This window comes from Chrysemys picta, chromosome 12 (genome assembly GCF_011386835.1).
Source record: "Chrysemys picta bellii isolate R12L10 chromosome 12, ASM1138683v2, whole genome shotgun sequence".
NCBI lineage: Eukaryota > Metazoa > Chordata > Testudines > Emydidae > Chrysemys > Chrysemys picta.
Genome location: NC_088802.1, coordinates 909,815 through 936,879, shown reverse-complemented (window position 1 = coordinate 936,879; position 27,065 = coordinate 909,815). Strand labels below are relative to the sequence as shown.

The following is a 27,065-nucleotide window of genomic DNA, read 5'->3' as shown; positions in this document are numbered from 1 at the left end:
ATGACAGCTTAAGACCCTTGGGGGAGGGAACCATCTCAAGGGCTTTCTGAAAATCTAAATACACTATATCCACTGGATCACATTGGTCAACATGCCTGTTGACCACCTCAAAGAATTCTAGATGATTAGTGAGGCATGATTTCCTTTTACAAAAACCATGTTGACTCTTCCCCAACAAATTGTGTTCATCTATGTGTCTGATAATTCTGTTCTTTACTATAGTTTCAACCAGTTTGCCTGGTACTGAAGTCAGGCTTACAGGCCTGTAATTGCCAGGATCATCTCTGGAGCCTTTTTAAAAACTTGGCATCACATTAGCTATCCTCCAGTCATGTGGTACAAAAGCAGATTTAAAGGATAGGCTACATACCACAGTTAGTAGTTCCGCAATTTAATATTTGAGTTCCTCCAGAACTCTTGGGTGAATACCATCTGGTCCCAGTGACTTATTACTGATGAATCAATTTGTTCCAAAGCCTCCTCTAATGACACCTCAATCTGGGACAGTTCCTCAGATGTGTCACCTAAAAAGAATGGCTCAGGTTTGGGAATCTCCTCCCCATCCTCAGCCGTGAAGACTGATGCAAAAAAATGCATTTAGTTTCTCTGCAATGGCCTTATCGTCCAGGAGTGCTCCTTGAGCACCTCCATCGTCCAGTAGCCCCATTGGCTGTTTAGCAGGCTTCCTGCTTCTGATGAACTTAAATTTTTTGCTATTACGTTTTGATTCGTTGGCTAGCTGTTCAAATTCATTTGTGGCCTTTCTAATTACATTTTCACACTTCACTTACCAGAGTTTATGCTCCTTTCTATTTTCCTCACTAGGATTTAACTTCCACTTTCTAAAGGATGCCTTTCTGTCTCTCACTGCTTCTTTTACTTTGTTCTTTAGCCAGGGTGGCACTTTTTTGGTTCTCTTAAATGTTTATCCCAAATTAAAAAACATAGTAAGTCGAGCCTCTATTACGGCATCTTTAAAAAGTTTCCATGCAGCTTTCAGGGATTTCACTTTTGGGACGCAAAAAGAAGAACAGGAGGACTTGTGGCACCTTAGAGACTAACAAATTTATTAGAGCATAAGCTTTCGTGGACTACAGCCCACTTCTTCGGATGCATATAGAATGGAACATATATTGAGGAGATATATATACACACATACAGAGAGCATGAACAGGTGGGAGTTGTCTTACCACCTCTGAGAGGCCAATTAATTAAGAGAAAAAAAAACTTTTGAAGTGATAATCAAGCTAGCCGAGTACAGACAGTTTGATAATAAGTGTGAGAGTACTTACAAGGGGAGATAGAGTCAATGTTTGTAATGGCTCAGCCATTCCAGTCCTTATTCAAACCGGAGTTGATTGTGTCTAGTTTGCATATCAATTCTAGCTCACCAATCTCTCTTTGGAGTCTGTTTTTGAAGTTTTTCTGTTGTAATATAGCCACCCGCAGGTCTGTCATTGAATGACCAGACAGGTTAAAGTGTTCTCCCACTGGTTTTTGAGTATTTTGATTCCTGATGTCAGGAATCAAAATACTTAGCTTCCTTAGCTCTCGTCCCCTAACGCCCCTACTCTACTTGCGCTACATTGATGACATCTTCATCATCTGGACCCATGGAAAAGAAGCCCTTGAGGAATTTCACCATGATTTCAATAATTTCCATCCCACCATCAACCTCAGCCTAGATCAATCCACACAAGCGGTCCATTTCCTGGACACTACTGTGCTAATAAGCGATGGTCACATCAATACCACCCTATACCGGAAACCTACTGACCGCTACACTTACCTACATGCCTCCAGCTTCCATCCAGGACACACCACACGATCCATTGTCTACAGCCAAGCTCTAAGATTAACCGCATTTGCTCCAATCCCTCGGATAGAGACAAGCACCTACAAGATCTCTATCAAGCATTCTTAAAACTACAATACCCACCTGCTGAAGTGAAAAAACAGATTGACAGAGCCAGACGAGTACCCAGAAGTCACCTCCTACAAGACAGGCCCAACAAAGAAAATAACAGAACACCACTAGCTATCACCTTCAGCCCCCAACTAAAACCTCTCCAGCGCATCATCAGAGATCTACAACCTATCCTGAAAGATGATCCTTTACTCTCACAGATCTTGGGAGACAGACCTATCCTCGCTTACAGACAACCCCCCAACCTAAAGCAAATACTCACCAGCAACCACACATCACTGAACAAAACCACTAACCCAGGAACCTATCCTTGTAACAAACCCCGATGCCAACTCTGTCCACATATCTATTCAAGTGACATCATCATAGGACCTAATCACATCAGCCATACCATCAGGGGCTCGTTCACCTGCACATCTACCAATGTGATATATGCCATCATGTGCCAGCAATGCCCCTCTGCCATGTACATTGGCCAAACCGGACAGTCTCTACGCAAAAGAATTAATGGACACAAATCTGACATCAGGAATCAAAAATACTCAAAAACCAGTGGGAGAACACTTTAACCTGTCTGGTCATTCAGTGACAGACCTGCGGGTGGCTATATTACAACAGAAAAACTTCAAAAACAGACTCCAAAGAGAGACTGGTGAGCTAGAATTGATATGCAAACTAGACACAATCAACTCCGGTTTGAATAAGGACTGGGAATGGCTGAGCCATTACAAACATTGACTCTATCTCCCCTTGTAAGTACTCTCACACTTATTATCAAACTGTCTGTACTCGGCTAGCTTGATTATCACTTCAAAAGTTTTTTTTCCTCTTAATTAATTGGCCTCTCAGAGTTGGTAAGAGAACTCCCACCTGTTTATGCTCTCTGTATGTGTGTGTATATATATCTCCTCAATGTATGTTCCATTCTATATGCATCCGAAGAAGTGGGCTGTAGTCCACGAAAGCTTATGCTCTAATAAATTTGTTAGTCTCTAAGGTGCCACAAGTACTCCTGTTCTTCTTTTTGCGGATACAGACTAACACGGCTGTTACTCTGAAACTTTTGGGACGGTACCTTTTAATTTCCGTTTAATGAGCGTCCTCATTTTTGTGTAGTTCCCCTTTCTGTAATTAAATGCACCTGGGGTGGCTGCTGTGGTGTTTTCCTCGCCACAGGGATGTTTAATTATATTATGGTCACTACTCCCAAGCAGTCCAGCTATATTCACCTCTCGGACCCGATCCTGCGCTCCACTTAGGACTAAATCAAGAATTGCCTCTGCCCTTGTCAGTTCTAGGACTAGCTGCTCCAAGAAGTCATTTAAGGCGTCAAGAAACTATCTCTGTATTCCTCAACGCTCTCCTCTGCCAGCTGCCTAAAAACCAGATAACAGTTGGGCCACTGGTGTGTCGAGCCCACAGCTGTCAGACTGGCCAGTGCTATCCCCTTGTTCCCTAGTAGTTCCCCGCTGGTCTATATTCATCTCTCCTCTCAGACTCAGACGGGACAGTCTGTGTATTCAGTGTCTGTCCAGCACCCGGCACAACAGGGGCCAGGACCAGGACTGAGGTTCCTGGGCACAAGACAATCACAAATAACGATGACGATGACAGCAGGGCAGGGAGCTTTACTTTTAAATTGGCTTATTTTCCCCATTAGAAAGGCCTGTTCTATTGACCCTGTTTTTCCTGAAAAACCCCGTGGGCAGTTGGAGAATTTGAGGGGAGGACGTGAAACCCGAGAAAACGAGAGGGAAAGGAATTATTATTTCAGGTTGTGGTAGCACAGATTGACTTTAATCATGCTGGGGCTCCACTGTACAGGGTGTTGTCCAGACAGCACGTGACAGCCCCTGCCCCAAACAGCTCACACTCTGAGGCCGGCTTTACACGTGGTTTCCGTTCCTATTTAACTATTTCAGTTAGGGATGAGGTTTATTTGTTTCTTTTTACCGAAATAGTTAAATCAGCACAACCCCTCGTGCAAGTGCAGTTACATCCGCACAGTCGTGCTTTACACAACCCTCGTGCGAGTGCAGTTACACCCACACAGCCAGGCTTTACACAACCCCTCGTGCGAGTGCAGTTACATCCGCACAGTCGTGCTTTACACAACCCCTCGTGCGAGTGCAGTTACACCCGCACAGTCGTGCTTTACACAACCCCTCGTGCGAGTGCAGTTACACCAGTACAGCCGGGCTTTACACAACCCCTCGTGCGAGTGCAGTTACACCCGCACAGCCGGGCTTTACGCCAGCACAGCTTATTGCTGTAAATGTTGGGGAATCATCTGCACCAGTGTAACTGTGGCCACACTGAGTGGTTGCACTGACTGAACTATGATGGTTTCAAACGGTGTGAAAAAGGTACAAACACTGCGTGCAGACCAGTCCTAAAAAGTTTATTCCAACTTTTAAACTTTGTTAACACCTTGGTCTTGTCTACACACAAGTTTACAGTACTAGTCAAAGTTAAGGTGTCAGTTAAAATTGATTTAAGTTAAATCAGTCCAAAAGGCTGTGTGGACACACCTATTCCAGTTTAAGAGTGGCTTTTTTCAGTTTAGCTGAACTTGGTTGGGCCTTGTCCACAGGGAGAGTCGCACCAGTATAATTAAATGTAAACTGGTGCAAAGCTCCATGTAGACACACTTATTCTGATATAAGAGCAGCTTTTTTCAGTTAAGCCACTATTATACCAAAATAAGGTGGTCCACAATCGGGTATGCACTGATTTCTCTAAACCAGTTTAAAGTTTGACGTGTAGCAAAGGTCCTACTTAACCAAAGCACCTGTCAAGCAGTAGGAAGAAAAGCTGTCCTCGGCGAAAATTCAACACCCTATGGCCCTTCAGCTGAGGACTGAGAATTCCCACCCCAGGTCTCTGGTGCTCCAAGGAGACCTCCAGCAAAACAGGGCAGACGACAGCTAGAATAAAACAAGCAGGAGAAAAACCCTTTTGGGCCTTCACTATTCATTAGGAAGCAGCAGAAATGGACACAAACCCTATTTCCCCCTTGTCAGGTCACCTTTGCCACTCAGGGGTGTGAAAACAAAAAAAAACCCACCCCCTGAATGACAAAAGTTTTAATGGTGAAAAGTGCCAGTGTGGGCAGTGCTTCGTTAGGGGGAAAAACGCTCTCCTGCCGACGAAGCTACTGCCCTCGTTGGGGGTAGTTTTCTTTTGTCGTCAGGAGAGCTCTCCCCTGGCACCAGAGAGCGGCTACTCTGCGTGCCTTAGAACAGCATGGCTGTGCCGCTGTACGGCGTACCTAGGGTGACCAGACAGCAAGTGTGAAAAATCAGGACAGGGGGTGGGGGGGTAATAGGCGCCTATATAAGACAAAGCCTTGAATATTGGGACTGTCCCTATAAAATCGGGACCTCTGGTCACCCTAGGAGTGCTGTGTAGACAGAGCTTCAGTGAAGAGGGCCTGGCCAGGCACGGATGGGAGCTGGTGCTGGATTCAACATCATTAAACAAAGTCAGACACACCCTGATCCTCACTAACATCCTTCTGTGCGCACACCCAGCCCTGCAGGGCCCAGGCCAAAGCTCTGTGCAGCTGGAGTTACACCAGTGCAGGCTGTGACCCCCGAGGGCCTCCTGTCTCTTTGCTCCAGGGGCACCCAACGCACAGATCCCCCCCTTCCATTCCTGGCCCCTAATGTTACTCGCCCCCATGGGGCCAGGCTGCACGGGGGCCTAACCCTGGTTACATCAAACCAGCCTGGCACTGAGTGACACGAGGGCAACAATGCACCTGAAACCACTTCACACAAAACCCCAAACCCACCCCACAGCCTCACCCAGCTGCCTACGGGCTGCGGAGCTCCCTGGGTCTGAGCTGCTGCCGCACAGGGAACTCGGGGGCCAGACTCGGGCCACGGGAGAGTCACATCCATGCCAGGAAAAGCGGGACGTGCCCCTGGCCCTCTCCCCACACCCCCATGGGGATCCCGAAGCTCCTACCCAGCAATCCCAGGAGATCCCAGGGGCACAAAGGCAGCCGCTGGTCTGTGCTCTGCAACGGGCGCTCACCCCCAAACCAAGCCCTGATTAACGCACAGATCCTGGGGCTCCACCGCTCCCCTGGCCTGGGCACACGGCCAGAGACGGGGCGGGGGGTGACACATCCCCCCCTAGGACCACACCTCTAAGGACTTGTCCCCACTCACAGACCCATCGCTGCCCTGGGGGCGGCTGGCCTGGTGCGGACACAGCTCAGCCTCGGCCGCACCTAGCCAGGGCCAAGCCCCCTCGGTGGGTCTGGACACGGGTTAAACCAGCGCCAAGAACCTGCCGGGAGCCACTTAGGGGCGGAGAGTCCGAGGAGCCTTTTCCTCCCCCACCCCCATGTCACTCTGGGGGGGGGGGGGGGGGAAGGGAGGTAAATTTACTCCCTGTGACTAAGGGCCTGGGATCTGCAGACAAGTATGGGCGGGGGGGGGGGGGGGAGCCCCATCCTGCCCCGAGCCCCAGGAACTACCCAGCCGGGCAGCGCCTGGTGCGGGGGATCCCCACAGCCCCGGGGCCGGGCGGGCAGCAGGGACCTGCCAGCCACAGCGGGACCCAGACCCCGAAATCTGGTTAGTCATTCACCGGCATTATTATTAGTATTATCAGTCTGGGCTGGTCTCTGGAGTTGGGACCTTGACCAAGAAATGTGACCCCTGAGCTAACAGAACTGACCCCCCCCCCCCGCCTGTGAGCCCCACGGGCCGCTCGGGGTGCGCAGCGCCGAGCACAGCGGGGCCACGAGCCTGGCTGGGCGCGAACACGCGACACACCCAGAACCAGCCCCCGCCGAGGGCGGTGAATCCCGACCCGGCACCGACCGGACCCCTCGGCTCCGGTCCGACAACCCCCGAGCTCCGGTCAAACCGCGGAGCCAGAACTGCTGAGACCCCCCCGCCCCCCATGTCCGGTCCGACCCCCCCCGCCCGGTCAGACCCCCCCGTACTCACTGGAGAAGCCCCCCTGGATGGCCGCAGCCCCCAGCAGCAAGAGCAGGGGCAGCATCGCCGCCCGGTCCGTGTCCCGCTCTCTGTCCTACAGGAATCGGTCCCTTTCCCGCACCGACCCGCCACCAGCCGAGCCCGACACCAGCTGCGCTGTGAGCCCCGCACCGCTGCCCGCTACTTATACCGCGCACCGCCCGCCCGCACGGATTGGCCGAGAGGGGAATGTGCCGGCCAATAGCCGCGCGCAGACCCGGCCGCGTCACCGGTCGCTGGGCAGGACCCGGTCGGGCAGGTTGGACCCGGGAAAGCGAAAGTCGGAGTGGGGATGAGCGCAGCGGGGATCCCCGGGCAGCGCCCCGCCCCCACCCCTGAGGCCCCGCCCACTGACCAGCGCACCCCGGGCAGCGCCCCGCCCCCCCTAGGCCCCGCCCACTGGCCCGTGCACCCCCCTCTCTGCCTTTCCCAGCCATCAGGGTGCTCTTGGGTCATGATTTCAAACTTTTCTCCACAACGGCAGGGGCTGGAAACATCCCTTTGACTAACACCGGCTAAGAGTCTTCCCTGCTCACATGACTCCAGGAGCTGGGGCTTTACGGAAACACCAATGATAGCGAGACCCACACTAGAGTCATGAGAGGGGGCAGCCCTGGCAGGGGGACGCTGGCACCCGCCTGGGAACAGCCAGAGCCCGGCCTCGGCCTTGCTATGGTCGCTGGGTGGGAGTTTGGCCCAGCTGAGAACTTGGCCCCAGGGCTTCAGTTACCAGAACAGCAATTAACTAACAACGAATTAATTCTCTGCCCACCACTAGCGCCTCCTCTGGAGATTTTTTTTCTTTAAATTTATTCTAAGACCAGACAGCACCGTTGGCTCATCTCGTCTGGCCTCCTGCAGCACCCAGGCCGGAGAACATCCAGGTACCTCGGTCTGGGGCCCAAGAATGTGTCTGTCACGCTGGGAACTTCAGGCACTTTATTAATGTAATGAATTAAACACCACAGCCCCCCCTTTGCGATGAGTGACAACACAACAATCCCCAGCGCGTCTAGACCATTACTGCCCCACTTCATGGGTGGGGAGAGGCACAAAGATGACATTACCATCATCTGGACCCATTGAAAAGAAGCCCTTGAGGAATTCCACCATTTCAACAATTTCCATCCCACCATCAACGTCAGCCTGGACCAGTCCACACAAGAGATCCACTTCCTGGACACTACAGTGCTAATAAGCAATGGTCACATAAATACCACCCTATACCGGAAACCTACTGACCGCTACACTTACCTACATGCCTCCAGCTTCCATCCAGGACACACCACACGATCCATTGTCTACAGCCAAGCTCTAAGATACAACCGAATTTGCTCCAACCCCTCAGACAGAGACAAACACCTACAAGATCTTTATCAAGCGTTCTTACAACTACAATACCCACCTGCTGAAGTGAAGAAACAGATTGACAGAGCCAGACGAGTACCCAGAAGTCACCTACTCCAGGACAGGCCCAACGAAGGTAACAGAATGCCACTAGCCGTCACCTTCAGCCCCCGACTAAAACCTCTCCAGCGCATCATCAGAGATCTACAACCTATCCTGAAGGACGATCCCTCACTCTCACAGATCTTGGGAGACAGGCCAGTCCTCGCTTACTGACAGCCCCCCAACCTGAAGCAAATACTCGCCAGCAACCACACACCAAAAACAGGTTTCAGAGTAGCAGCTGTGTTAGTCTGTATCCGCAAAAAGAACAGGAGTACTTGTGGCACCTTAGAGACTAACACATTTATTAGAGCATAAGCTTTCATGGGCTACAGCCCACTTCTTCGGATGCATATAGAGTGGCACATATATTGAGGAGATATATATGCACACATACAGAGAGCATGAACAGGTGGGAGTTGTCTTACCAACTCTGAGAGGCCAATTAAGTAAGAGAAAAAAATTTAACCTATCCTTGCAACAAAGCCCGTTGCCAACTCTGTCCACATATCTATTCAAGTGACATCATCGTAGGACCTAATCACATCAGCCATACCATCAGGGGCTCGTTCACCTGCACATCTACCAATGTGATATATGCCATCATGTGCCAGCAATGCCCCTCTGCCATGTACATTGGCCAAACCGGACAGTCTCTGCGTAAAAGAATAAATGGACACAAATCAGACGTTAAGAATTATAACATTCAAAAACCAGTCTGCGAACACTTCAACCTCCCTGGACACTCAATTACAGACCTCAAAGTCACAATACTCCAACAAAAAAACTTCAAAAACAGACTCCAACGAGAAACTGCAGAATTGAAATTCATTTGCAAACTGACAGGTTTCAGGGTAGCAGCCTTGTTAGTCTGTATCCTCAAAAAGAACAGGAGTACTTGTGGCACCTTAGAGACTAACAAATTTATTAGAGCATAAGCTTTCGTGGGCTACACGAAAGCTTATGCTCTAATAAATTTGTTAGTCTCTAAGGTGCCACAAGTACTCCTGTTCTATTTGCAAACTGGACACCATTAAATTAGGTTTGAATAAAGACTGGGAGTGGATGGGTCATTACACAAAGTAAAAACGATTTCCTCATGCTAATTTTGCCCCTACTGTTGCTCTCACCTTCTTGTCAACTGGGCCATCCTGATTATCACTACAGAAGTTTTTTTTCTCCTGCTGATAATAGCCCACCTTAATTGATTACCCTCGTTAGAATTAGTATGGCAACACCCATTTTTTCATGTCCTCTGTCTACATATCTCTTCCTACTGTATTTTCCACTACATGCATCCAATGAAGTGGGTTTTAGCCCACGAAAGCTTATGCTCAAATAAATCTGTTAGTCTTTAAGGTGCCACCAGACTCCTTGTTGTTTTTGTAGATACAGACTAACACGGCTACCCCCTGATACTTGTTAGTCTCTAAGGTGCCACAAGTACTCCTGTTCTTTTTACAAAGAGGAAAGTGACGGATTTGCTCTGTGACAACAGCAAAGATGGGAACAAACTCTAGGAGTCCTGGCTCCCAGCTCTAATCTACTGGACCCCACTCCCCTCACAGAGTTGGGATAGAACCCAGGAGTCCTGGCTCCTAGCCCCTGCTCTAAGCGCGGGCAGCTAACAGTGACCTAACCCCTGGGTTTTCTCTGTCTTTACAAGCACTTGGCTGTTTACATCATTTCTGGGAACTATTTGGGGTCAGTCTCCTCCCCTTGGGGGCGGGGGGTGGCTCTGGGCCATGTGAAGTTTGCCCCGTGCTGCAATACAGTCACTGTGGGCGTTGGGATCGGATCCTGCCCTGGGCCGGTCTCTCCTGGGCTGGGGAGCCAGGCTAAGGAGAGTCTCCCCCATCTGGGACCTCTCCCCACTCGGGCGGGTCAGTGGGGGGCGTTCACAGGGGCCGAGCCCCAATGCAGCTTCCTGTTTCCCGGCTCCCAGCGCTATCGGTGGAAACCCCACTTGCTTTCGGTTTCTGCTCTATCACAGCAGGGCAGTTTGGACAGAGACCAGCATCGCCCCCCCGCCATGCACTGCACGCCTCTCCCCCCCCGCCATGCACACCCCCTCCCCGCGCCATGCACGCCTCTTGCTCTCCCCACAGCCCCGCTCAGAGCCTCCCCCACACTGGCTGGGGGTGACGGTCTCCCTGAAGCCCAGAGCGACTCCCGGATTGTCTGTTTCCCGGGGGTGGCTCTGAGTTGCTGGCACCGACGCTACACCCAGGACATTTCTGGCCCCGTTCTGGGCCAGGCAGCCATTTTGTGTATCTGACGTGCGTGAGCGAACACAAGATGGCCGCCTCGATGGGACTCCCCGTTTCATCTGACGATCGCCCCAGTCAGTCTGTCCCGGGCCGTGGATTAGCAGCTCAGGGCTGTGCGGCAGCCCCCCCCCCCAGTGCCGTTACAGAGCCTTACCCAATGGCCAACGTTTTCAAAATGGCCTCCACAGCTGGACGTTTACATTTTTAGGTGCCCAGCTGGAGACACCTGGGCCCTGACTCTCGAGGTGGGGCGCACCCCTGGCTCCTTGGGATTTCCCCCACCATTGTGGGTGCCCAGCACCCCGCAACATCAGCCTCAGGGTGGGGCTCAAATTGTGCACCCAGAATAGGCGGCACCCAGAATTAGGGGCCAGTTTTGAGAGTGTGGCCTTAAACCCCTCACCCCAGGGGCCTCTCGGCACAGAAAGGGGCTCAGCACCCAGCCCTGCTCTCCAGGGGGCACCCGCCGCCATTGGGAATCTAGGAGGGTGGTGAAGCACTGGAATGGGTTATCTAGGGCAGGGCCGCCCAGAGGGGGGGACAAGTGGGGCAATTTGCCGCGGGCCCCACAGGGGCCCCCACGAGAATATAGTATTCTATAGTATTGCAACTTTTTTTTATGGAAGGGGCCTCCAAAATTGCTTTGCCCGAGGCCCCCGGAATCCTCTGGACGGCCCTGACCTAGGGAGGTGGTGGAGTCTCCTTCCTTGGAGGTTTTTAAGGCCCGGCTTGATGAAGCCCTGGCTGGGATGATTTAGTTGGGGTTGGTTCTGCTTGGAGCAGGGGGTTGGACTAGATACCTCCTGAGGTCCCTTCCAACTCTGATATTCTGTGAGTCTATGATCTCCTCTCCCTCCCCCTGCTCCAGGGGCTCAGAGCTCAGGGGACGGGACGTGTCCGGGTGGGTTTCTTTGGGAATCTGGAGTAGTAAAAAACCCTCCCTGAGGCCGAGACGTGGGCTAATGGGGTGCGGGGAAGGAGGTGGATCCAGGACACTCCCAGGTTCCTCCAGCCAGGCCAGTAATTCACAGTAACCAAGCTGGGAAAGCGGGCTCCTTACCGGCCTCTGAGCCACGCTGGGGTGGGGGCTGTGATCAGAGAGACCCTCAGAGCCATGCAGAGAGCACCAGACCCTCCCGGGAGGGGGTGTCCTATGTTCCTTCCCCCCACTCTGGGGTTCACTGCTTTCCTGCCATGTCTGTAGTTCCTGTCACCCCCAAGGGCCTCACAGACTGTGCACAGCACCTGCAGCCACCTGGAGATGCCGCCACCTCTGGGGAAGAGCGCATCAGCCAGACACAGGGGAAATGTCAGCCAAGGGCTGTGGGGCAAACCCCTGCTCTTATGGAAAGAGCCCCATGAGGCCTGGGGGTTTAAGGGCTCCCCGAAGGCCCCCCCCCACATGATGACCTGTCAGGAGCTCAGTCTGAGGGGGAGGAAGCGGGGATTCCCTCCTGCAGTGCCCGTGTGTCACCCTGATACTCACAGCCCCGAATCGTCCCCCTGGCTGCTGTGAATACACGTCACTGCCTGACCCCAGCAGGGCCCAGCACCCATTTAAACAGCTGGCCCTGTCTTCAGCGCGGCTGTCTCCCCCCGTCTCTGTGGGGCTGATAGGGGGAGCCCAGGAGCAAAGATACAGGCTGAGCTGGGGGGATTTCACTCTAGTTCCTCTCTCTGGCTCACCCTGCCGGCCTTTTCTCCGTCGGTCTGGGCTCAGGTCCCCTTCCCCTGCAATGCAGTGGGGAGAACACGTCTGTCTCTGGGCCGGGGTCCTGTCCCCCATTCACCAGGGGACACTCTGTGTTTACGGGGAACGTTAACCTGGGCACCAGACTGCACCCCCGGCCCCAGCTCAGCCTCTTTGCTCCTGGCCTCCCCATGCCCAGCTAGGTGGGGTCTCCTCTGGGGGCAGATAATTCTCCCAGGACCAGCACAGCTCCAGCACTGCACACATCAGTGATCCCGTCCCCGCCCCATAGCCAGGTCCCCGCGCCCAGGGGACAGCGGGTCCCAGGCTGGGTCACACATTCTGTTCCCAGCCAGGGGATTTCCTCTCCCTGCCACCCCCGGATCCCAGCTCCTCCCCAGCTGCAGCCAAGTCTGTGCTGAGCCCGCAGTGCCCCCTGCAGCCCAGGCAGGGACATTTCTGCCTCTCACATGATTTCCCAGAAGTGGCAGCGTCTGACTCACTGGGGCTGGGATTAGACAGTGCAGCGTTTCCTTGTTCCCTGCCAGCGCGGGGCTTTCCCTGCACCTGGCCAAAGAGCTCACCTGGCAGCCGGGCCGGAGCGGGGCACAGGCAGGCCACAGGGCTGGGGCTGAACGGCCGGTCGGGCCGGTCCCAAGGGGAGTTTGCAAAGTGACCCAGCCCTGCCCTAATCAGTTCCAGGCTGCACCTGAGACACGCAGCATTGGTGTGAGCGACACACACACCCTGCTGGGGTCACTGCCCCGTGTGAGCTGGGGTTAGCCACGGAGAATGGTGTATACACGGCCTCGTACGAGCCAGTAACCCGAACGGGGTCGCTCGTCCCTAGTCTAACTGGGATTAGCCACCCAGATGCAATCGGATTAGGATTAGCTGGGGCTGGGAATCTCTTCACCCTGCACAGAGACAGACTAGCTGGGTTTGGGCACATCCTGGTCTGCTGTGTACCACCGAGTGTGTCTGTATTACTCTGGTCTGGATTCAATTGTTTGACTGTGTAGGACACAAGTTATAATCAATGTTACTGAACCTCGGACTAGTGGGAAACAAAGGGATTTACCTTCCCCCCGCCCCGCATGACGACGCCATTAAATCCACCCAATAGCTATTCCCTGAGACCCCCAGGACTGTACGAGCAGTGTCTGGGGCATGAGCTGATGCCTATTATGAAGTCAGATGCTGTTGGAGCACGGCCCAGCGAATAACGTGTGTGTGTGTGTGTGTGTGTGTGTGTGTGTGTAACCCACATGTGAGCACAACAGGGTGTATTCCACGGGTAGTGGGTTTAGATTGGGATTCTCCAAGGCACCTAAATCCCACTGGATTTCAATGGGATTTGGGCACCTGACTCCCTTGGCCCCTTTTTGAAAATCCCGCACTTCCCCCAATAGCCCCCACCTTGATAGGGGGCCACGCTTACCTCACTGGCCCAGGGCATGCTGGGATGTCCCACTGCAGTAGGCTGTGACCGCAGGGCACCTGGAAGAACCCAGAAGAGGGTCAATGACATACACTTCGCTGACATTCCCCGAATGGGTCCGAGCCCGAGGCCCAGCTCAGTGACTATCAAGGCAGATTAACACTCAGTCCCCTCTGGTTACCTGTATCCCCTCGCCCTGCCGGACAGCGCGCTGCCTCTCTGATTAGTGAGTGGGGGTAGGAAATCCACTCAGGTTGTCTCCTTCTTCCTCTCCCCTCCTCCAATAGTGATCTAACGCCCCCAGAGTCTGCCCTGCCCCCCCCTCACGGCTGCGCTATGCACAGATTTTGCACCGATTTAATGCTATGGATTTCTGAACTGAAAAGTTAAATTGGTGTCTCCCCTAGTGTGGACACAGTTATATTAACACAGCTGAGTTGGTACATTTGCCAAACAAGCTAACCCAACAGAAACCCTTTCACACTGACATCCCTGGGTCCACATTAAGGGAAGTGCATTCATCTAACCAGATCAGGTTAAAAAAACCCACCTAGTTAAACTGATACAAAAACTGGGTTCAGCCCAGCTCTAATTCTCAGATACGGGTCCAGTGCTGCCAGCTCTGGCTATTTTATTGCAAATCTCACAGTATTTGCCATTTTCCCAAGAGCCCCAGCTCCTGGAGTCATGGGATGATGAGAATTTAATCTTAAAAAAATGTAAATTTCTGGCCCCTACAGTCGAGGGGAAAAGCTTGGACATGTGACAGCCAGCGGTTCCAAACCCAGAAGGCAAATAAACTCCCCACTTCTGTGATTCAAAGTCCCATGATTTTTGAGCCAATGCTCTGACTTCTGGAGGGTGTAAGGGGCACCTGCCATCCGCACACGCCCCTGGCCACCAGGACCAGCTCTGCAAGTGTCCCAAGCCCAGCTGGGCCATCAGTTCGGTGACCGAGGCTTTTACGCATTGAACAGCCCCCCACCACAGACCCGAGCCTGCCCTTCCCCCAGCCCCTTGGCGTGGGGCAGACTCCATGTGAGTGTCTCAGCCCCAGGGCCAGGCCCTTCGCCCCCAGGGCACGGCCCCCATCCATTGCCTCCCTGGGACCAGGCCCTCACGGCCCCCTGCAGCGCCTCTCCCAGCCGCACACAGCTCCTGGCCGGCTGGGAGATACCCTCAGCTCCTTCCCCTGGAGTTCCCCTGCTCTGTTCCCTGGGCCTGTTTGCTCCTACTCCCCTCTGGGACCCTGTTCTCGGGGCCAGGGGCTCGTTAGCTAATTAGCTGCCAACCCCCGACCCAGAGTCAGACCCTGCTCCACGCGGGGATTTAGGCTCCTCACTTCCATTGCAATCCTTGGGGGAGCTGAGCTGTGGTCCCTGACAGCCGGCTACGTGGGGCTGGTTCTCCCTAGAGAAGCCGTTACAGACGGACCAGGCCCTGACTCCCCTGAACAGCTCAGCCAGCCCGTGAACGGCGCCTGACCGGGATCTGGGAATGATCTGGAGCTGGCCGTGCTCTGAGCTAAAATCCCCGCCGGTGTCACCCTTTTCCCTCCAACGCACCACTACAGACAGACAATCCCCCAGATCTGGGGCCTCCCGCAGGTTTAACCCCAGCCCCTTTCCCCGGGTTTGGAAGGAGAATTGTTGCCCCGATTCTTTGCCTGAGCTGGGGGGACCTCAGGGGTGGTTCAAACCCCACAGCTGTTAATCGTCCCCTCAGATATCGGAGTCAGATCTCTTCCCCGTCGCTGTCAGTAACACGCCGCCCATCCGGGGTGAGCAGAGCTTTCCCCTTCTCGGCAATCACAACTGGTGGGTTGGCGACGGATGTGACTCTCCCATGTTTGAGATTCACCTGGTTCCTGACGGGAGAGGCCGTTATTTCCCCACACCCCCACGCCCTCAGCCATTATTCCCCGCCCCGCCCCCGGCCGAGGTGTCCGTGCACCATGGACCGCACCCGGCTGTTCCCGTTGCTGTGTGGAAAATACCCAACCCGGCAACTGCCGCCCACTGGCCTCCTGCCCCCGGCATGGGCAGCACCAGCTACCGCTGACAGGCTGCAGGCTGGGAGCACCTGAGCCCGCCCGACAGGAGACCCGAGTAGGGCCTGGAATGGGGCATCCCCGTGCCCCCCAGGGAGGGGAGAGCTGGGATGTTGGGTCTCAAACCCGGAGCTTCACAGGGCTCCCAGGCGCCTTTTCAGTTTCCCAAGAGCTGCTCACAACACACGGCGTAATTATTGGTATTGCAAAGCAATACTTTGATAAATGCAAAGTAATGCACGTGGGAAAACATCATCCCAACTTTACGTACAGAATGATGGGGTCTAAATTAGCTGTTACCACTCAAGAAAGAGATCTTGGAGTTCTCTGAAAACATCCACTCAATGTGCAGCAGCAGCCAAAAAACTAACAGCATGCTGGGATCATTAAGAAAGGGATCGATAACAGGACAGAAAATATCATGTTGCCGCTATATAAATCCATGGTACGCCCACATCTTGAATACTGTGTGCAGATGTGGTCGCCCCATCTCAAAATGATATATTGGAATTGGAAAAGGTTCAGAAAAGGGCAACAAAAATGATGAGGGGTCTGGAACAGCTGCCGTCTGAGAAGAGATTAATAAGACGGGGACTTTCCAGCTTGGAAAAGAGATGACTAAGGGGGGGTATGATTGAGGTCTATAAAATCATGGCTGGAGTGAAGAAAGTAAATAAGGAAGTGTTATTTACTCCTTCACATAACACAAGAATTAGAGGTCACCAAATGAAATTAATAGGTAGCGGGTTTAAAACAAACAAAAGGAAGTATTTTTTCCCCACAGCACATAGTCAACCTGTGGAACTCCTTGCCAGAGGATGTTGTGAAGGCCAAGACTATAACAGGGCTAAAAAAAGAACTGGATAAGTTCCTGGAGGATCGGTCCATCAGTGGCTATTAGCCAGGATAGGGCTATCATAGATAGATAGAGAGCAATCATACACCCACCAGCCCGGGCTGTGAGCCCCATGGTAGCGCAGCTCAGCCGCTCCCTGTGGGGCAGGGGCACAGCAGCTCTGGACTGGTGCACAAACTAGGGAGGCCTGTCCCCCGGGAACAGCCGTGGGGGTGAGGGGCTTTGCCTGCCTTAGGAGCCCTTCCTCCCCCTCCCCCGCCCCCCGGGCTGTTTAAGGAGCTGGGCAGATACTGCAGCTCCCGTTGGCAGGTCTGAGCGACCCGCGGGGTGTCACGGAGTATTGGGGGACTCAGGGCCCTGCACCCCCGGCTTCCTGCAATCCACCATGACTCTCAGCCAGCCAGTAAAGCAGAAGGTTTATTTAGACGACAGGAACACAGTCCAAGACAGGTCTTGCAGGCACAGACAACAGGACCCCCCTCAGTTAGGTCCATCTTGGGGTCCCTGGACCCCACAGCCCCGTTGGGGGGTCAGAGCCCCGTCTGCCTCCCAGCTATGTCACTAGCCAGCTCCCGAAACTCTGCCTTCAGCGACCCCTCCCACAGCCTTTGTTCAGTATCCGGGGCCAAGGTGTCACCTGGCCTCCAACCCCTTCCTGGGTTCTCATGTTACATGCTCAGGTATTCTCTGTCCGTCAGTCTCCCATCCCCCAATGCAGACTATCCTAGCCACACTCCCCTGTCAGCATTCCCAGACCACAGTAAGAAGAGTCCCAGTTCGTCACATCTCTCCCCCCTTCGAGACCGAACTGAGCAGGGTCACTTTAGCCAGTGACCCGGGGAAGTTCGAACCTACCCCCGTTCCCATGGATGCCCCAGCATCCCTCCCATTCCTTGGTGAGAATTACATCAGGCCCCTCCAGTTTCACGCCCCCCCTTAGGTCGGGGGTGCTTGATGGCACTCGCAGTTCGCATGTGGGAAGGTTTATGCGGCCTGTGCCCTTTTCCCACCCCAATACCCCTGGGGTTCCAACTGGGCTGGGGTCTTCTCCCAGCGCTCCAGTCTGGAGGTCGGTGATTCGGGCTCTCTTGGTTCAGAGCCCCCACTTTTAACCTTGGCCACCCTCCGGAAAGGCTCCTCTATGCTGGGCAAGGGTCCTAAAGCCGTTTTCCCCTTGTCCCAGGCCTTCCTCCCCCTCTGACAGGGGTCACAGGATCGGCAGTACTGTCGGACAGTAACAAAGACCCCAGGCCAGTAAAAGCTCCGTAGCAGCCTCTGCTGGGTCCGCCAGGTTCCCTGGTGCCCTGAGAGGGGAATGTCATGGGCCCGGCACAGCAGCTGGCGGCGATACTTCTGGGGTACCACCAGCTGCCTCCTGATCCCCCCTGACTCCATTTTCCCTGGGGGAGCCCATTCTCGGTACAGGAACCCCTTCTCCCACAGGAACCTTTTCCGGCCACCTTGTCCCATGGTTTGTACCGCATTGAGGTCGGCCAGGTCCCTTATCTTCCGCAAGGAGGGATCTCTCTGCAACTCGGCCTGGAACTCAGCAGCTGGGACAGGGATGGCCACCTGCTCTTTCTCGCCCGCTGGGCCTGATGCTGCAGCCTCCCTGAGCCGTGTCCCTGGGCGTTCCCTCCCCACCAGGTTAGGGTCCTGCGCCTCAGGCAAGGCACCCCCCCCAAGGCCAGGGAGCAGTGCCCCTCGCCGGCTCTGACTGCGGGTCACAACCAGTGCCCTTTGGGGGTTGCCTGGCCAGTTCTCCAGGTCCCCCCCCATCAACACCTCAGTGGGCAAATACGGGTATACCCCCACATCCTTGGGGCCCTCCTTGGCCCCCCACTTCAGGTGTACCCTCGCCACGGGCACATTGACTGGTGTCCCGCCCACCCCCGTCAGGGTCAGGTAGGTGGTGGGCACCACCTGATCTGGGGCCACCACCTCGGGCCGGGCCAGCGTCACCTCTGCGCCCGTATCCCAGTATCCATTGACCTTCCTCCCATCCACCTCCAGGGGAACAAGGTACTCTCTCCGCAGGGACCGCCCCGTGCCCACCGTATAAACCAAAAACCCTGAGTCTGGAGCATCCAGCCCCCCAGAGGAGCTGGCCTGGAGCTCTCCTCCCTCCTTAGCAGGTGGTACTCTGCCAGCCCCCCTTCCCTGGGAATGCTGCCTCTTGCCCGGCTGGGTCTCTACCCAGTCAACCCTCTGTGGGTTCGGTCTACTCAGTCTGTCCCTGGGCCTGGGGCACTGGGCCCGTATGTGGCCTCTCTGGCCACAGTGATAGCAGCCCATGTCCCATGGGTCCGCTTGAGTGGGTCGGATGGTCCTGATGCCGGATGTTCCCCTTTGATGGGGTTTTTCTGTATTTTCCCACGGGGAGGTCCCATGGTGACTCTCTCTCTGCGTTGTGGTGGGACTGTTCCTTTGGGACTCCTCCCTGTTATCTCCTGACCGGCTCTTTACAAACTCATCGGCCAGCTGCCCTGCGTGTCCTCTGGCTTTCTGTCCACCAACGACAGCCTCAGGTCGGAGGGGCACTGCTCATACAGTTGCTCCAGTACCAGCAGTTTAACCAGGTCCTCCTTCGTCTGGGCCCCATCAGCCCACTTGCTGGCATATCTTTCCATGCGGACGGCTAGTTGCAGATATGAGATCTCAGAGGTTTTATCCTGACTCCGGAACCTTTCCCGGTACATCTCAGGAGTCAGCCCAAACTCACGTAGCAGGGACTTTTTGAATAGTTCGTAGTCCCCTTTCTCTGCCTCTTCCAGTTGGCGGTACAATGCCACGGCCTTGGGGTCCAGTAAGGGGGTTAGGACCCGGAGTCTGTCCACGGGATCAACCTGGTGCAGCTCGCAGGCCGTCTCAAAGGCATCCAGGAAGTCATCCATGTCCTCCCCCTCCTTGCGTGGGGCCAGGATGCACTTATCAAAGCTCCGTGCAGTCCTGGGTCCCCCCTCACTCACCGCAGCCGGGGGTTCGCTGCCCCTCAGTCTCGCCAGTTCCAGTTCATGCTGACGCTGTCTCTCTTTCTCCTCCCGTTCATGCTGACGCTGTCTCTCTTCATGCTGTCTCCGTTTCTCTTTCTCCTCCCGTTCATGCTGATGCTGTCTCTCTTCATGCTGTCTCTGTTGTTCACGATCCTCCAGCTCTCTCAGTTTTAGCTCTTTCTCCCATTCCAGCCAATTCCGCTCCACGGATGCCGAACGTCACCGGGAGGATCCTCTGCTGGCCGGCGAGCTTCGCCGGGAGGGTCCCCTGCTGGCCGGGGGGGTCACGGCGCCTTTGGTATTTGCTGGGCTCCTCCCCACCCTTCCCCTAGGCATAGGAAGGAGGGGTCTCGGGAAGCCCTCAGCAGCCGGCTGACCACTCCCAGCTGGGACAGACACTGGTGCCTGCGCTGCATTTGCCAGGCTGCTTCCCTGAGACACAGGGATCAGTTCATTCGCGCGATCTTCCGCCTCCAGCCGGGCAATGAGCTGTTCTTTGGTGAGCCTCCCACTGCGCAGCCCCCTCTGCTTGCACAGCTCCACCAGGTCGCTCTTAAGCCGCTTGGCATACATCTTCCTGCTGGCCACTCACCGGCCTGTGTGCTCACAGCTCCCCAGAGTTCCCAGGGGCCCCCTAGTGTGCCAGCCCTTCTCGAGGTCACCACCTCTCTGCCAGGGTCGAGCTGCAGACTCCTCCGCCCCTGGGACCACTCGCTGCTATCCCCCCGGGGGACCCTGTTACTGCAAAAGTCCTTCTCGCTGGTCACACACTCCCAGGGGTAATAACCGTCTCTCTCTGACTCTTCAGCACGCCTGGTCCCCGTCAATCCCCCTTCATTTTACTGCTCCCCAGTTCACTTACTGCAGGAAGCGCCGTCCACAGGGTGCAGTAGATCCCGCCTCTGCCACCAGTTGTCATAGAGTATTGGGGGACTCAGGGCCATGCACCCCCGGCTTCCTGCGATTCACCATGACTCTCAGCCAGCCAGTAAAGCAGAAGATTTATTTAGACGACAGTGACACAGTCCAAGACAGGACTTGCAGGCACAGACAACAGGACCCGCCTCAGTTAGGTCCATCTTGGGGTCCCCGGGCACCCTAGCCCCCCTGGGAGGTCAGAGCCCTGTCTGCCTCCCAGCCATGTCACTAGCCAGCTCCCGAAACTCTCCCTTCAGCGACCCCTCCCACAGCCTTTGTTCAGTATCCGGGGCCAAGGTGTCACCTGGCCTCTAACCCCTTCCTGGGTTCTCATGTTACACGCTCAGGTATTCTCCGTGGGTCAGTCTCCCATCCCCCAATGCAGACTATCCTAGCCACACTCCCCTGTCAGCATTCACAGACCACAGTAAGAACAGTCCCAGTTCGTCACACGGGGTAACCTCAGCTCCCCGCTGGCTGATACGCAGGGGAGCCGGGAACGTGCCCCGGTGTGTGTGTGTGGGGGCGTGAGATCCAGACGTGGGGCTGGGTGGGGCCGGCTGGAAAGTCCCGTCTCACGGCAGCGTCAGGGCTCAGCTCAGACCAGGCCACCTCCTTACGGAGTGTGGGGCACCCCACAGGTCAGCTGTGCCCCTCAGTACAACAAAAAACAGATGGCAACTCTGGGAGCAATGGGGCAGGGATCACACAGATTCCCAGCCTGGACGGAGCGGGAGATCAAGGAGGTATAGAGCTGGGGAGAGAACCCAGGCTCTATACCTGCTCTAACCACCAGTCCCCTCTCCCCTCCCCAAGCTGGGAGAGAACCCAGGCGTCCGGGCTCCCAGTGCCCGACAGGAAGGCTGGCAGGGCTCCAGCTACCCAGCTCCGTGGGTGGTGCCCGAAGCCCCGGCGAGGCCTTTGCCCCGCACATGCCGTGCTGCCCTGTGCCCGGTTCCACGGCCGCTCTCTGGCTGCTGGGTGAGTCACGGGAAAGTCCCTCGGTGCCCGGCTGGAGCTGGCACCGAGCCCGGCTCGTGGCACGAGGCTCCAGCGCCCCCTGCCGGCCACACGCCCCCCGCTGGGATCTCGGCTGGTTTCCGAGAAATCACCTGGGCCTGGGGGGACGGTTGGAGCCGGTCACGAGGGCGGAAGGAGCGTGACCCCGTGACCCACACTGGGGGGGACGACAAATAGCTCAAGTTTATAGGGCCAGGCCCGCGATTCGGGGCTTTTTGTGACCCTATCACCCCGCCCCCAAGCCCAAGTTTTCACACTTGCTGTCTGGTCCCCCTGCCTGCCAGCGACCCACACGAGCCACTGCGGGGTGATCCTATGGGAGCCGGTGGGCCAGAGAGAGAGAGAGAGAGAGACAGAGCACCCCCTACTGCCCAGCGCGGGCCATGCAGCAATCTCAGTCCCTCAGCCCCACAGCACAGACCTCACCCGACCCTATGTGTGTTACCCACCCGCAGGGACCTCCGGCCCCTCGCCCCATCAACGCATCCGGCCCATTCCCAGGGCCATGTGCCCTATTTATCCCTGCTGTAAATGTAGCTGGCTGGTGCAGGGCACCAATGACAGGGAGACCCGGCTAAAGGGGCCTGGTTATTGGGGCTGCAGGGGTGAGGGATACCAGGCTAGATGGGCCCATGGGTGGGACCCGGGGCAGCAGGGAGGGGGAGACTGAACGAGATGGACCCATTATCCAGTGTGTATCTGGGGGGTGGAGGTGGGGGGGTGTATCAGACTGGATGGGCCCCTGGGTCTGACCCAGGGCAGATGGGGGGACATCGGGATAGACGGGCGCCTGGGTCTGACCCAGGGCAGGTGGAGGAACACTGGGGCAGACGGGCCCCTGGGTCTGACCTGGCACAGCCAGTGCCCTGCCCCGCTGGCAGGGGGGGCGGCGAAGGGTGAGCGGCGTCTCAGGGGGTCTAGGAAGGCGAAGAGGGTTTTCCCGTCAGTCGAGGCACCGTGGCGGGGGCTGGTCCCGGGACAGGGGCCGGACACGCAGGGGGAGGTCAGAGCGTTTCCCAGCCCGGCGTTGGCTGGGGGAAGGGAGGAGCCCGCGGGCAGCCGTGCTCGGCGTCAGGGGATGGGCTCAGAGTGGCAGAGCCGGGGCCCGGGGCCCGGACCGCTCAGCACCCGGAGTTAACGCGCCGGGAGAGACCGACAGTGACAGCCACGGTCGGGACAGCAGGTTCTCGACGTCTCTCCCCTTGCTGGGAGCAGCCGAGGGCTTGGTTCTCCTTACACCCTGTGACGAACTGGGCCTGTTCTCACTGTGGTCTGTGAATGCTGACAGGGGAGTGTGGCTGGGATAGTCTGCATTGGGGGATGGGAGTCTGCCTGAAGGCGCATACCTGAGTGTGTAACATGAGAACCCAGGAAGGGGTTGAAGGCCAGGTGACTCCTTAGCCCGGGAAACTGGACAAAGGCTGTGGGAGGGGTCGCTGAAGGAAGAGTGCTGGAAGCGAGCTGGAGAGATGGCTGGGAGGCAGAGATGGCTCTGACCCCCCAAAGGGGGGTGGGCTGGGATGCCCTGGGACCCCAAGCTGGACTTAACTGAGGGGGTCCTGCTGCCTGTGCCTGCAAGCCCTGTCTTGGACTGTATTCCTGTCATCCAAATAAACCTTCTGCTTTACTGGCTGGCTGAGAGTCATGGTGAATCGCAGGAAGCCGGGGGTGCAGGGCCCTGAGTCCCCCAATACTCCGTGACAACTGGTGGCAGCGGTGGGATCTACTGCACCCCGTGGACGGCGCTTCCTGCAGTAAGTGACTGGGGAGCAGTAAAACGAAGGGGGATTGACGGGGACCAGGCGTGCTGAAGAGTGAGAGAGAGACGGTTATTACCCCTGGGAGTGTGTGACCAGCGAGAAGGACTTTTGCAGTAACAGGGTCCCCCGGAGGGATCGCAGCGAGTGGTCCCAGGGGCGGAGGAGTCTGCAGCTCGACCCTGGCAGAGAGGTGGTGACCTCGAGAAGGGCTGGCACACTAGGGGGCCCCCTGGGAACTGTGGGGAGCTGTGAGCACACAGGCCGATGAGTGGCCAGCAGGAAGATGTATGCCAAGCGGCTTAAGAGCGACCTGGTGGAGCTGTGCAAGCAGAGGCGGCTGCGCATTGGGAGGCTCACCAAAGAACAGCTCATTGCCCAGCTGGAGGCGGAAGATCGCGCGAATGAACTGATCCCTGTGTCTCAGGGAAGCAGCCTGGCAAATGCAGCGCAGGCACCAGTGTCTGTCCCAGCTGGGAGTGGTCAGCCGGCTGCTGAGGGCTTCCCGAGACCCCTCCTTCCCATGCCTAGGGGAAGGGTGGGGAGGAGCCCAGCAAATACCGAAGGCGCCGTGGCCCCCCCCCGGCCAGCAGGGGACCCTCCCGGCGAAGCTCGCCGGCCAGCAGAGGATCCTCCCGGCGACGTTCGGCATCCGTGGAGCGGAATTGGCTGGAATGGGAGAAAGAGCTAAAACTGAGAGAGCTGGAGGATCGTGAACAACAGAGACAGCATGAAGAGAGACAGCGTCAGCATGAACGGGAGGAGAAAGAGAGACAGAGACAGGAGAATGAGAGACAGCGTCAGCATGACCTGGAACTGGCGAGATTGAAGGGCAGCGAACCCCCGGCGGCGGTGAGTGAGGGGGGACCCAGGACTGCACGGAGCTTTGATAAGTGCATCCTGGCCCCACACAAGGAGGGGGAGGACATGGATGACTTCCTGGAGGCCTTTGAGACGGCCTGCGAGCTGCACCGGGTTGATCCCGCGGACAGACTTCGGGTCCTTACCCCCTTACTGGACCCCAAAGCCGTGGCATTGTACCGCCAACTGGAAGAGGCAGAGAAAGGGGACTACGAACTATTCAAAAAGGCCCTGCTACGTGAGTTTGGGCTGACTCCTGAGATGTACCGGGAAAGGTTCCGGAGTCAGGATAAAACCCCTGAGATCTCATATCTGCAACTAGCCGTCCGCATGGAAAGATACGCCAGCAAGTGGGCTGGTGGGGCCCAGACGAAGGAGGACCTGATTAAACTGCTGGTACTGGAGCAACTGTATGAGCGGTGCCCATCCGACCTGAGGCTGTGGTTGGTGGACAGAAAGCCAGAGAACCCGCGACACGCCGGGCAGCTGGCTGATGAGTTTGTAAAGAGCCGGTCAGGGGGTGGCAGGGAGGAGCCCCAAAGGAACAGGCCCGCCGCGATGCAGAGAGAGAGTCACCCTGGGACCTCCCAAAGGGGGAATATGGGGAATCCCCTCCCACGGGGAATGCCCAGCATCAGGGACAACCGACCGGCTCGAGGGGACCCACGGGACATGAGCTGCTATTACTGCGGCCGAAGAGGCCACGTTCGGGCCCAGTGCCCCAAGCTCCAGGACAGACTGAGCAGACCGAACCCGCACCGGGTTAACTTGGTAGAGGCCCAGACGGACGAGGGGCAGGCTTCTCATGCAAGAGGGGCTGGCAGCTTATCAACGGCTCAAGAGAGAGAAGGGCCCCAGGCCAGCTTCTCTGGGGGGCCAGATGCTCCGGATTCAAAGTTCGCCGTTTACAGGGTTGGCGCGGGGCTGTCCCTGCGGAGCGAGTGCCTTGTTCCCCTGGAGGTGGATGGGAAGAAAGTTTATGGATACTGGGACACGGGCGCAGAGGTGACACTGGCCCGGCCCGAGGTGGTGGCCCCAGATCGGGTGGTGCCCAACACCTTCCTGACCCTGACCGGGGTGGGCGGGACCCCATTCAAGGTTCCCGTAGCGAGGGTACACCTGAAATGGGGGGCCAAGGAGGGCCCCAAGGACGTGGGAGTGCACCACCATTTGCCCACTGAGGTGTTGATGGGGGGGGACCTAGAGGACTGGCCAAGCAGCCCCCAGACCGCCTTAGTTGTGACCCGCAGTCAGAGCCGGCGAGGGGCACTGCGCCCTGGCCTTGGGGGGGGTGCCTTGCCTGAGGCGCAGGACCCTAACCTGGTGGGGAGGGAACGCCCAGGGACACGGCTCAGGGAGGCTGCAGCTTCAGGCCCAGTGGGCGAGAAAGAGCAGGTGGCCATCCCTGTCCCAGCTGCTGAGTTCCAGGGCGAGTTACAGAGAGATCCCTCCTTGCGGAAGATAAGGGACCTGGCCGACCTCAATGCGGTACAGACCATGGGACGAGGTGGCCGGAAAAGGTTCCTGTGGGAGAAGGGGTTCCTGTACCGAGAATGGGCTCCCCCAGGGAAAATGGAGTCAGGGGGGATCAGGAGGCAGCTGGTGGTACCCCAGAAGTATCGCCGCCAGCTGCTGTGCCGGGCCCATGACAGTCCCCTCGCAGGGCACCAGGGAACCTGGCGTACCCAGCAGAGGCTGCTACGGAGCTTTCACTGGCCTGGGGTCTTTGTTACGGTCCGACAGTACTGCGGATCCTGTGACCCCTGTCAGAGGGGGAGGAAGGCCTGGGACAAGGGGAAAACAGCTTTAGGACCCTTGCCCAGCATAAAGGATCCTTTCCGGAGGGTGGCCAAGGTTAAAAGGACGGCTCTAAACCAAGAGAGCCCAAAGCACAGACCTCCAGACTGGAGCGCTGGGAGAAGACCACAGCCCAGTTGGAGCCCCAGAGGTATGGGGGTGGGGAAAGGGCACAGGCCGCATAAACCTTCACACATGCGAACGGCGAGTGCCATCAAGCACCCCCGACCTAAGGGGGGGCGTGAAACTGAAGGGGCCTGGTGTAATTCTCACCAAGGAATGGGAGGGATGCGGGGGCATCCATGGGAACGGGGGTAGGGTCGAACTTCCCCGGGTCACTGGCTAAAGTGACCCTGCTCAGTTCGGTCTCGAAGGGGGGAGATGTGACGAACTGGGACTGTTCTCACTGTGGTCTGTGAATGCTGACAGGGGAGTGTGGCTGGGATAGTCTGCATTGGAGGATGGGATCTGCCCGAGGGCGCATACCTGAGCGTGTAACATGAGAACCCAGGAAGGGGTTGGAGGCCAGGTGACTCCTTAGCCCGGGAAACTGGACAAAGGCTGTGGGAGGGGTCGCTGAAGGCAGAGTGCTGGAAGCGAGCTGGAGAGATGGCTGGGAGGCAGAGATGGCTCTGACCCCCCAAAGGGGGGTGGGCTGGGATGCCCTGGGACCCCAAGCTGGACTTAACTGAGGGGGTCCTGCTGTCTGTGCCTGCAAGACCTGTCTTGGACTGTATTCCTGTCATCCAAATAAACCTGCTTTACTGGCTGGCTGAGAGTCATGGTGAATCGCAGGAAGCCGGGGGTGCAGGGCCCTGAGTCCCCCAATACTCCGTGACACACCCCAACCAGTGACCGGTACCAGCTGCAGCCGGGAACCCCCCTCTCTGCGGGCCGGGGAGTGGTGGGGGCTCCCCAGTGTCCGGGGGCTGCTCCAAACCAGCATCGGGATTTACCGTCGCTGTATGGGGTGTCCCACGGTACCGTGCCCCACTGCTCCCTGGGACTGGCCCAGCGAGAGGCCCTGTGGCTGGCTGGA

General features: G+C 56.5%; 1 protein-coding gene across 6 annotated transcripts in view; it reads right to left on the bottom strand.

Annotated features, from left to right (window-relative positions):
- Positions 1–27,065, bottom strand: part of LOC101954178 (H-2 class I histocompatibility antigen, Q9 alpha chain-like) — a 65,382-nt gene that overhangs the window by 22,045 nt on the left and 16,272 nt on the right. The window contains exon 1 of one of the 6 annotated variants that reach the window (XM_065563976.1): positions 6,895–7,195. The exons of 3 other annotated variants lie outside the window; for them this stretch is intronic. In XM_065563976.1, coding sequence (XP_065420048.1) covers positions 6,895–6,949 — 55 coding nt within the window. In that variant the 5' untranslated portion in view covers positions 6,950–7,195. Of the gene's footprint in view, positions 1–6,894; positions 7,196–27,065 lie in introns of those variants that run through there. 2 more of the 6 variants (XM_065563975.1, XM_065563977.1) reach the window with 2 other exon arrangements.